Genomic DNA, 12,112 nt, shown 5'->3' on the forward strand with positions numbered 1-12,112 from the left:
TTTCCATTTAGATTTTTTGCACCTTCATGTTTCCTGCATTTATTATTTTTTTTGTAGATAGCAACACATTAAAGATACTTTTAAAATACTACAATGACACTAACCGCAAATCAGAAACAGACCTATACGTCTATTCTGCTGTAACTGAATCAGCTTTCTGGTGGCACAAACGATTTTGAGCTGTATATGATAAGAATACATTACCCATAATAAAACTGAAGCCATTCGTGACGAATTCACCGAGGCGGTGTAAATATTGGTGAGCTTTGCGCAAGCGCATTTCTGTGTTGTTGTTGGTGGCGGTAAGATGGCGACGCTCGGAGATGCATCGGCACCGGGGCTTAATGGGTTAATACAACAGTTCACTGCCATAACGGGTAAATATAGTGTTTTGTAAAACTGATAGCAGTTCGCATTTGGTAAGGTACTGTGGTACAAATTAGGTACATTCATGTTCTACAGAAATTGCGCATGGAACTTAAACGGGGCATCACTACCTAGCTAGCGTTACTGCCCCCTCTGTCATGCAAAGGGAAAAGACCTGGCTGAGAGAAGAAGGAGCTAGCTAGCAAGCTAGCTGGCTAAGGATACAACCATAGCACTTACTGGTTGTTATAAAGAATTGGGGATATGGGGCTCCATAAAAATCCATACTTGACCCAAAGTCCATGAAACTAACGCATTTGATATCTAGTTTATCGTTGTACACTACATGACTGCAACTCCATCCTGACAGTCTTGCGTTTCTCACAGCCCTGTCTATTGACGTCGTTGTGTGCAACATATTCCTGCAAATATGAGCTACGTTAGCTAGTAAGCTCACTCAGGCTCTTCCTAAGCGAGTCCTGGAGAAGCAGATATGTTTTGCTGAGTGCATGTTATTGGTCAGGACATGTAACGTTGTAAGCAGAAGAAGCAAACGTTACTGTATCATCAACCTGTTTGCAACTTTTTAACCCTCTTAACCCTTAACGTTAGATCGATCTTTAAGCGAGTTCCCATATCATCCAGTCAACCAACAATATGGCGGTATAAGGCAGAAATTGTACCAGTTATCCTGTTTCTGTGTCTGAGATTTAAGTTAAATTAGTCGTGTAGGAATGTATGGATAATGATAACAAATTGTGTGCTCTTCAAAATGGGGGTAATTTCAGGTGACTTTTCCATCTTGTGCATTTGTCACGTACAAGTTTCACTTTGTAATATCCAAAACCTGAGACCAAGAGGCCTGTAACTGTAACTTGGAAGACGAGCATGTCAGCTGTTTAACGCATGCGCAATGATAAGGACCCTCGTGGAGCGCTTGCTGTTAAGAGTTATTGTCAAATGGTTAACAAAAGTCCATCCTTGTTTTCGCTGCTCAAAGATTGCCATGAAATGTACTTTTGTATTGATATATTGTTTTAAGGATAGATTATCTGATTGGTTTCCCTCATCTGAATACAACGTTTTTAAAACATTGCACCTGGCTGTGTAGAAACATCATGAGGATGTTTTTGCTTTCGTTATTATGAATGTGTACTATCTCACTTTCCACAGGGGCCACAGAAAGTGTAGGGAAGCATATGCTGGAAGCCTGCAACAATAATTTGGAGATGGCGGTGACCATGTTCCTGGATGGAGGTGGGATTGCAGAGGAGCCCAGCACCAGCTCTAGTTCAGCAGGGGCTTCGAGTCATCCAACTCACCCCGCAGAGTGAGTTAATGAGTTGGGCAACAGACAACCCCCTGTGTATGTCTTTACATTTTTGATAGGAAATTGGCTTTTTCACAGACCCAAACCTAACTGCGTTTTAGGGGGTATATAGTTTACCTGTGCCTGATCTTCACTTCCTTTTCCTGTGCTAATGTGAGTGTTTCCACAGAGACGACGTGCGAGCACCAATCCCACAGAAGCAAGACATACTGGTAGAGCCAGAGCCATTATTTGGAGGTAACTGCAACATGTTGAATTTCCCCTTGGGGATCAATAAAGTATCTATCTATCTATCTATCTATCTATCTATGTTCATGCTCTTGGCAAGAGCTCCTTAGTCTGTACAAACACATTCATAATATCCCTCTACCCCCCAAAACAGTACCGAAACGACGAAGACCAGCCAGATCGATTTTTGATGGCTTTCGAGACTTCCAGACAGAAACCAGTAAGAGACTCTCCCTGGCTGTAACTATTTGAAGTGCCACATTTTTAAACTGCACGATTGGTCATTTGGAGGTGCTTTGCTGACAGTCTGTTTCTTCATCTTTGAGCAGTCAGGCAGGAACAGGAATTGAGGAACGGCAGCCCGATGGACAAGAAGCTGAGTACACTGGCTGACCTCTTCCGTCCACCTATCGAACTGATGCATAAAGGGAGCTTTGAGACGGTGAGCCATTCTGATGTTTACCAGTAGAGGGGGTAATGATACTTTTATGTCACTGTTGTGTTCTGGTTGCCAAGTGTAGAGCATGTCCAAACTCATTCTTTGTAAAGCCATATTCTTAAATATATGTTAAGATCATGTAAATGCATAAGAGAGAATATTAAACATATTTTCCAAATGACATATATTCCATGTTACTGCCTTGTTGCTGTTTATGATCTATAAGTTACTTACATGTGTGTTACTGTAGGCAAAGGACAGTGGACAGCTTTCCAACAAATGGCTGATGATCAACATTCAGAATGTGCAGGACTTTGCCTGCCAGTGCCTAAACAGGGATGTATGGAGCAATGATGCAGTTAAGTCCATCATTAGAGAGCACTTCATATTCTGGCAGGTGAATATATATATATATATGTAAATATATATACAAACGTCATCACACCCTTTCACTCACAAAAACACTATAAATTACTTCTCTGATTCTTCTCTTGTGTCCTTAATTGCATTCACAGGTTTACCATGATAGTGAAGAAGGGCAGAGGTATATACAGTTTTACAAACTGAACAAATTTCCATACATCTCCATATTGGATCCCAGAACAGGTGAGAGAGAGCTGACCCATTAGTCGGTGATATGTTGTTTACTCTTAATTCTGCTTACTAATACTTTCAGGACTTTCCACTGTGATAGATACACATGGATCTTTGACTAGCTCAGAATGAAAAGGTGTGATCAATAATGTATACGACCGTAGTAACCTTTGAGTTTTGTGACTGATAGGTCAAAAGATGGTGGAGTGGAATCAGTTGGACGTGTCCTCATTCCTAGACCAGGTGACGGGGTTCCTGACCGAGCATGGACAGCTGGATGGGCTGTCCTGTCAGCCCCCTGCAAAGAGAGCACGCTCGGTAAACCTTTCCCGTACTCACCGCCCTCCAGTAACTGTTACGCTCTCGTACAAACTCAAACAGTGTTACTTCAGTCGAACTGACTGCATTAATAGGATATTGTGGAGTGCAGGAGTGTGTGCTTTTCTCAATAATAAACACATAAACACTGACAGAGTAGCACGCTAATGCATACATGTGAATAATCAGAATTGTTCGAGTACATAAACTGCTCCCTGTTGAACTGTATGTGTGTAGTTTAACAATCAGGTTAAGCGCTTGGCATTATCCACATACATGTCCGTGTTCTTCAAAATATGTGTTGGATAATTGCATGTTATTATTAATGAATGTTATTATTAATGACTAGACTTAGCAGTCCCTTGACATTTGGATTAAGTGCCAAAATAATTTGTGTTTGCACAAAAATGTTCAGTCATTTTCATCCTCATTTTGACTTTTCATTTTAAAACTACACCACTTAAACAAATATTAACAAAACATCACATCAGTATGTATAAGTATATAGTATTAAGTATATATACTCTTTTGATCCTGTGAGGGAAATTTGGTCTCTGGATTTATCCCAATCCATGAATTAGTGAAACACACTCAGCACGCAGTGAACACACAGTGAGGTGAAGCACACACTAATCCCGGCGCAGTGAGCTGCCTGCATCAACAGCGGCGCTCAGGGAGCAGTGAGGGGTTGGGTGCCTTGCTCAAGGGCACTTCAACACTTCAACTTACCGTATTTTCCGGACTATAAGTCACACTTTTTTTCATAGTTTGGCTGGTCCTGCGACTCAGGTGCAACATATATATATTCATATATATGTTTTTTTCCTCTTCATGACACATTTTTTGACTGGTGCGACTTATACTCCGGTGCGACTTATACTCCGGAAAATACGGTACTGGTCGGGGTTCGAACCGGAAACCCTCCGGCTAGAAGTCCAAAGTGCTAACCAGTAGGACACGGCTGCCCCCAACACAATTTTACTGTGGGCAGAAAACTGGATCATACTAGGACAGTTTGTAATATGTTACAGTTGTGATGTTGAAAAAAAAAAACACAGAATGATCATAAGATTAATAGAAATGGTGAGTATTTGAAATGTAGGCCAAATTCCCATCAAACATAAGTTTAAAAATATTGCTGACCTGGTTGAACTTATTTAGGAGAGGAAATACTTCAGATGTGCATCAAAGTTAGTAACAGCATAACAAAATTTCCATACATGATTTGAACATCATAATAACTAGGGGTGTAAAGGTACACATATTTATACCGAACCGTTTAGGTACAAGATGCAATATTACAGATCTGTACTGAATGTTCCAAATGCAGTCCTTAACAGTAATCAACAGAAGGCTTTTTTGTGTGTGGACCATGTTTCAGATTGGAAATTCCCACACAAATATATGTCAGTTTAGTCAATTTACATCCAAAAAACTTTTGACACCTTTTCAAAATACTATTCTCATTGTGCATTAGCAATATTGTCTCTGAGTTTTAGGATAGGATCACAGGCTTAGCTTTAACTAAAATTGGCCGCACCGTGACTTAAAAACCGAGGTACACAATGAACTGTGATTTTTGGGTACCCTTACACCCCTAATAATAACTGATATAGTTGTGAAACTAGCCATGTAAATAAGGGGTTGTTGAGTTAACTATCAACAGACTGATCTGACGCACCTAATTGTTGTGTGTCACTACTTTGATCCCATTTCAGATACATATGCAGATGAATTTATTGTAGTACTTTAGGATCTGTGTCTAGTTTAGGTCATTAAACAGCAACAGTTTTTCTGATAGCATTGTGTCCTGTTTATCAATACAAACGTGTTAAACAGGTCATACTTATGCGGAGGTAATAACATTTGAACCCAAATGAGCCCTAGTTTCTCTACTGAACAAAAAGTTTAAAAGTTCCGAATGTGCAGAAATACTATTTTAACATCTCAAATAATTCCTGAAGTGTAAGAAAGCTTGTAAACTCAATTCAGATAATGAACAGCAGTAGACCGATAGTGGTGTTGTTGGAAATATGTTGAGCCCCGTGCCCTAGTCTTAGACAGTCACCCACAAATGAACTCACTAAACCTACTGTATGACTCATAGTGACACCTCCATGATGTTCTTCTGTGTCATCACTCCTCTCTGTTCCATCCACTTAACACTCTCAGGAGAGTCTAATTGATGCCAGCGAGGACAGTCAGCTTGAGGCGGCTATTCGGGCCTCGCTACAGGAGACCCACTACGAGTCTGCCGCAGACCGGCCAGACTCGCGCTCCGACGATGACTCTGACGCGGAGCCTTTCTCTGACAGCGAAGGCCTCATTTCGGTGGACGGCTCCGACGATGAGGGCAGGGCAGGCGGCGAGGACTCATTGGACGGTCACCAGTCGCCTTCTGCTGCCCCTGCCCCGCCCACCAGGCCAGAAAGCCCCGTCCAACACAGGAAGTCCCCACACAAAGAGTCGAGTCACAGGAAAGAGGAGAGCAAGAAGAACCACCTTGAGCCCAGCGCATCGAATCAGCAGACCAAGTCCAGCTCAAACCAGCGGCACCATGGGGAGAACAACCACTTTTCACCAGATCAGCACACACAGCTCCCCGAGACCAGCGCCAGTAAACCCGACGACAACGGTATGCCATGACTGATAAAATTTTACATTGGGTCATAGGTTCAGGGCAGTGTCATTCAATGTCGTCCAGGGATACATTTGTTTTAATTGGGTTCTGTTTTGTAAATCCGATTAAAATGAGTGGTCCATATTTGTTTAATTGACTGTGGCTGTACTATACACTTTTTTATGACTACAGGCCCCAAGGCACGACTCATGTTGCGATACCCAGATGGACAAAGGGAACAGATAACGCTGTCTACCAAGGCTACGCTAATGGTGAGTGCCAGCAGTTCAAAGCTCTATGTTCCAAATCAAAATGTTATTGCAATATGTCACTCGGTTATCATAGTTATTTTGTACATGAAGCATCTTTGTTTTTTCGAGTGAATGTGAGGTATTGACTTGTAAAGCGCTTTGAGATGTAGAGTAGGAAAAAATCTGTGTAACTACTGTCCATTTAACATTTCACTGTTAAACGTGGTATATTTCAATGTGTCTTTCTGAAAATGACATCCATACAATTCAGTTCATTTTTTCTAAATCTCAAATTTCTCCTGTTTCTGTCCCCAGGTCCTGGTGAGGCATGTGCAGGCCAAGGGTTACCCTAATGAACGCTTCGAACTCGTCACCAATTTCCCCAGACGGAAACTTGCCCACTTGGACTATGACATCACACTGCAGGAAGCGGGACTGTGTCCGCAGGAAACTGTTTTTGTGCAGGAGAGAAATTAGACCCCACCCCCCCTCTCTCTGCTAGTTCATCCACATGCCCCATTCCTCTCCTCCATCTGATCTGGACACAGCAATCTCTTTAAAGGCCTGGGAGGACTACAAATGTATAGAAGCCCCACTTTGTTTGGCGTTCACCCTCAGTCACTTAATGCACATAAGCCTGATTGGGTCAAGCGTTGCCAAAACCCATGGTGTAACGTTACCAATCGGAGTCGAGTACTACTCATAGATGAGTAATGGAAGTTGAATGGAAAAAGGTGTTAAGGTTTGGTATCTGAGATTATGATGGAACAAAAGATACTGTCTTTTTAACCCTTTGTACCAAGATGTCACAAACATTTGAACTTGACATAGGATGGAGGAGATTGAGCTTTCCCCATGGCCTACAGCCAACACTGATGTCTGCGTCAGGCTAATACCAAAAGAGGCTGGGTGGTCCAACAAAAAGGTATTTAGAGGATAAACCCTCAATTCTAAAACCTGCACTGTACAAAGATGGTGTAGAGGTTGACATTTAGTCATAGTGAGTTTGTCTTTCTTTTTTTTTTTTCTTCCTTTTTTATATTCTGTATCATTTCCAAAAAAATGTTGATTCTCAAATATAATCATCAAACAAAGGGATTCTCGACTGTTAATAGAGTTGTTTTTCAGAATCTTTAATTTGCCAAGTATTGGAAATTTAATGATATCTTTTCGTACAGGTGTCAACATAAATATTGGTCCAGTAAAAAGATCTGAAATGATATGCATAAAAAAACCCATAAAATAAATGTAGACTACACACAAACAAACTAAAGGTGAATAAGTGCTCAGACAACAGTAGACATGATCAGTAGTTTGCAGCAAGGGAGTTGTAGAAGGGTCCTTCCTCCAGGGGATTATGGAATTGGGGAAGACCAGGGGCAGATGTGGCGATTAGTTTGAGTGTTTTTCTCTCTCTTTTTCACCGGTTGTAGCTTATATTTATGTTCAAAGAAGCAGAGCTGAAGCAGGCATAGATGGAGGCTGTGATGATGTACTCTATTATGGCAATGTAGAACTGAGCCAGCAGTGTTTGTGGCAACCCAAATGCCATGAGTTGTTAAAGGAATTTGGGGATCTTCATTACTTCAGTAAAGTGTCTTGGATCCTGCTGAGTGGTGGTGCCCAGGAGTTTGTGAAACACGGCCCTGCTGACCATAGAACCGTGAATCTCCAGTGGGGGCAGAATGGTGTGTTTCCTTTCTAAAAATCAATGATTGTCTCCATAGTTTTATCTGTGTTACGTGTTGTTATTCAAACTTATCAGCCATACCAGCCTGAAATGCTGAATTGTGTTGGATGAATGAATCAACGCTTTTCATGACCCTGAATTCCTTGACAAACTAGCTACCCAGCACCTGCCAAAGTAGTCTGCTTTATATTTGGCATATAATTATAAACCTCATATAACTCACTAACTTGGTTCATATTCACATGAAATATTGTAAACCAGTCAATTAATTTCCTTTGCTCCATCTACATTTTTTCCCTGGAGCTCACATTAAAATGATGGTAGAGGCGTTGTCATAGCTAATTGGGTCATTTTATTTACTGTTCTGGAAGAACTTATACCTCCATCAAGGTAATGTTTTCAGGTCTGTTTGTCTACAGAATAACACAAACCACCACAGCGATTTCCAGCATTTCTTTTTTACTTTGTTTTTAACCTTGCAAGAAGGGGTATTGTATGCCTCTACACTGGCATGCAGCATTGTTTTTGGGTTGTCCTTGCATATGTCTGTCCATTTTATTATTCTGAATTCTGAAGGCTACATATTAATTGACCACCTAAATCTAAACATCAAGGTCACTGTGACCTCATGTACATCTTATCATAAACATGATATCACACCTTGGGAATTTCTTCAAATGTGGTAGACGTTCACTTTGGCTCAAAAATGAACTGATAATGGTTGTAACAATGCACTCAAGTCGCGATACGATTCACGATTTTAAGTTTATGATGCGATTTTCTCACAATTTATTTAGTTGAATAAACTGCAGTCTGTTAGTTAATATGTCTGACCGGGGTGAGGGGCATATGGGGCTAGTCAATGATATAATTATTATATTTATAATATTATTATATTGTTATATAAACTACTGATCTAAAAAGAAAAAAAATAGTAGCCTATTTCTGATTATTTATTCATGACCGCACACATTGTGCAGATATTATAGGCTAGGTGCTGTCACTATTAAGCTATTAGGCTCCAACAGCTCTTTCTACCACTTTCTGTCTCTGATTCAGCTGAGGCCTGAACATATTGTAAACAATGAAGCCAACTTCATCATAGTCTACTGGTTGACTGTTTAGCAGTGTTGTAGGACTCAGACTCGAGTCTGAGTCATGAGATAAATTTAGAGACTCGTAACTTGACTTGGACTTGGGTCTCTTTTTTTGTAATGTCATTAGGCTATAATTGTAATGTCATTACAATATTATTTGGTATAGGATTTTAATATCTAAATTATTTTTAGTATTAATATTAGTGCAATGGAGTGTTACTGCTTCATGTCATAGGCCTACATCACACATCACGCCATCTTCCTACAATAACGGACGGTAACTTTAATGGCGCCAAATGCCTGGAGACATGAGTGCCCCGAAGGTTGTCAGTTTTGCATTTAATAGTGACTCGACTGGGACTTGACTCGAATGAGTAGTGGACTCGACTCGGACTTGACTTGGATTTTTTTTAATGACTTGGACTTGACTCAGACTTGAACCTGGACTCGAGGCATAGTGACTTGTCTACAACACTGCTGTTTAGTGTCCCCACGTGTGTTTAAGTTAAGTGATACTTTTTCTCCTTGGGACAGACCCTTTACTCTTTGTCTTTGGTAAAGTTGAACATAGCTCGACAATGCAAGAGCTTAAGAGTTATTATTTATTTATTTAATTTTGAACAACGTGCATCGCGATTATTTTTTTTTCTCAACCGGTTGTAATTTCACACATGTAAATCGATTTTTAATCCACGATGCATCGTCACATCCCTAGAACTGATGATAGTCAAATGTCAAGGTCACATGTCATTGTTGTTAACAGGATCATCTTTTCTTTAAATGTAACACAAAGGTCAAATTCACTTCTCCAAAATGCACGTCAGACTTAAACTTAACATTGGATACCTTTCAGGAGATTTAAGAAAAACAAGGGAGATAGGCCTAATAGGCCTACCATATTGGGCTGTTAATTTAGGCCATGGCAACTAGTTTTCTTCTTAAATGAACACCTTTTTGGGAAATTAGCTTGTTTGCCATCAAGATAGATAGATAGCCTACCTTACCACATACTGTTCTCTTATCCATGCGTGAAATAACAACCTGGTTTAGCATAATTCTTGAAGTGGGTTAGGCTACATTAGCCTATAGCTCCCTTTTTGCTATAGGCTAGTAGGTGTCACTCACTTCCAGAAAATTATCATAACAGATGTATTTGATCTTGTATTCAGTCATTCAGCCTATTTAAATGAAAAGTAGCCTAATCCCTCTGCAGTTTGGAATCATTGTGTGCACCAAATGGACATGGACCAGAGAAATTAAAGGAAAGAGTTGCTTGAGGAGATCAGGGGCCGTATTCACAAAGAATTTTAAGGCTAAAAGTAGCTCCTAAGTGGCGAATTTAGGAGCAACTCCTAAAAATAATGGGTGTGTCACTCCTAACTTTAGGACTCCTAATTTTTTTCACTAAAAGTAATTCACGAAGCATTTTAGACCTAAAAGTAGCACCTAAGTCTGGGACAGCCTAAAAGAAGTCGAGAGGACTCCTAACTCACTAAGACCTATTCACAAACAGCTTTTTGTGGCATTTCACGTTGCATGTTTTGAAATGGGTATGCGCAACAGGAGCTTCCAATCGCGAGGGAACAATTTTGCATTGTAGGCATAAAAGGGATGCTATAACGCCACCAACAACAACCAAAACTACTCATTGTCAACATGTAAATTAAATGTAACGTTTCATTGTGAATCAAATTAAAATGTTCTCCTCTTTGCAAACGTAGGCATATGGTGACAGATTAATTTAATAATGTTGCAAAGATAGGCCTACGGATTGATGCAGTAGGCTAGGCTATGTTTTATTAGGCTACTAGGCTATTTGTTTTGCCTTACTCTTTATTCATTTAGGCTAGGCCTTTTTATTCAGTTATTCATCATCTTCCGTCCTTCGCACTACTTGTGTAGCGCACGCATTCTCAGACCTGTCACCTGTCACTCATCATCGTAAGGGAGGTGTTTGGAATCATTCCCGCGTTACAATCATCAGCCAATCAAGGTGGTCACTTCAGTCAAGCTCGTGCATGAGTAATGACGTCATCCATAGCAACGAAGACACTCTTAGTTTAGGAGTTGTCATTTTTCCTTACTAAGAGTAGGTCTGAAAGGCTTTGTGAATAACTTTTAAGAGAAAACTCCTAGCTAAAATCTTTTAGTGCGATTTAGGAGTACTCCTAGTGGTAAGATAAAAGGCTTTGTGAATACGGCCCCAGAAAGGAATTTTAAGGCAAGCATGTTAAAGGTAAGGACAATCAGAACCTTTCCAAGCACCTTCATGTTATGGTGACTATATATAGCTGTACATATTATTAACAAGTTTAAGGTGCATGGGCTGTAGCTAACCTTGCTGGATGTGGCTGCAAGAGAAATATTTACCCTAGACTGAACAGAAAGATAACTGGAAATTATAAGACAAAGCGCTAAGTAAAACTTCCAAGATGAACCCCAAGGTCAAGGTAGGCCTACATCAGAGTCTAATCACAACATTGGTCATGTTTTGAACAATAGTGGGCTCCTTGGAGGACTCCACTGACAAACAGAAGAAAAACACAAAAATATTGAATGGAATTGGATAAAATGCATATTGTCAACTCAAGTCATTCTCGGAGTGATGAAACAAAACTGCAACACAACACACAAAACTAGAGCTTTTTGGCAAGTCATATCAGCTTGATGTTTACAGGCCAAAAATGTGTCCCAGAAAAGAACACCACCTAATTTGGCGCTGGTTTGTTGAATCTGGCCCAGGGCGCCTTGAATCTGTAGCCTGGCGAGCCAGACCCACATTAAAATGTAGGGTCTGGGCACTCACCGTTCGCAGTGCTCAGTCCGAGGGGCGGGATAATCAGTTGCCTTTCAAATTCCCTCTGCGCGCAATAGAACGCAATAGGATATTTGTTTTCAAGTAGCAGGGAATTCAAGCCAAACCGTTGCAACTCTGCCATCAATCATTATGTTAAGATCACAAAACGACTCTATACACGATTTCAATGACCTGATTAAGTTTCGATTTCTGGAGCTCACAAGTAGGGTTGCAAAATTCTGGGAATTTTCAAAGTTGGAAACTTTCCATAGGAATTAACGAGAATATATGAGAATTAACAGGAATAAACTGGAATTAATGGGAATAAACTGGGAATTTTTAATATGGCAAGTTAGTCTATAACAGGGAACTTAAATAGTGG

The 12,112-nt window shown here is 40.4% G+C and overlaps 1 protein-coding gene across 3 annotated transcripts; it reads left to right on the forward strand.

Annotated features, from left to right (window-relative positions):
* The first annotated feature begins 43 nt into the window (after positions 1–43).
* On the forward strand, positions 44–7,244 carry ubxn7 (UBX domain protein 7). 3 transcript variants are annotated; one of them, XM_048264528.1, is made up of 11 exons: positions 44–377; positions 1,540–1,696; positions 1,866–1,933; positions 2,079–2,144; positions 2,251–2,366; positions 2,614–2,760; positions 2,879–2,969; positions 3,148–3,275; positions 5,448–5,910; positions 6,088–6,167; positions 6,462–7,244. In XM_048264528.1, exons 1-11 carry the CDS (start codon positions 308–310, stop codon positions 6,621–6,623), a joined length of 1,548 nt encoding a protein of 515 aa, XP_048120485.1. In that variant the 5' UTR covers positions 44–307; the 3' UTR covers positions 6,624–7,244. The 3 variants fall into 3 exon arrangements, with proteins under 3 accessions (XP_048120485.1, XP_048120501.1, XP_048120492.1); XM_048264544.1 differs by having other exon boundaries at positions 2,614–2,721; XM_048264535.1 differs by having other exon boundaries at positions 2,254–2,366.
* The last annotated feature ends 4,868 nt before the right edge of the window (positions 7,245–12,112 follow it).

This window comes from Alosa alosa, chromosome 1 (genome assembly GCF_017589495.1).
Source record: "Alosa alosa isolate M-15738 ecotype Scorff River chromosome 1, AALO_Geno_1.1, whole genome shotgun sequence".
Taxonomy (NCBI): Eukaryota; Metazoa; Chordata; class Actinopteri; order Clupeiformes; family Clupeidae; genus Alosa; species Alosa alosa.

Coding starts and splice junctions, on each gene's coding strand:
- ubxn7 (XM_048264528.1), top strand. CDS start 308: ATGGCGACGCTCGGAGATGCATCGGCACCGGGGCTTAATGGGTTAATA. Junction 378..1,539: donor ACAGTTCACTGCCATAACGG/GTAAATATAGTG, acceptor CACTTTCCACAG/GGGCCACAGAAAGTGTAGGG. Junction 2,761..2,878: donor AGCACTTCATATTCTGGCAG/GTGAATATATAT, acceptor TTGCATTCACAG/GTTTACCATGATAGTGAAGA.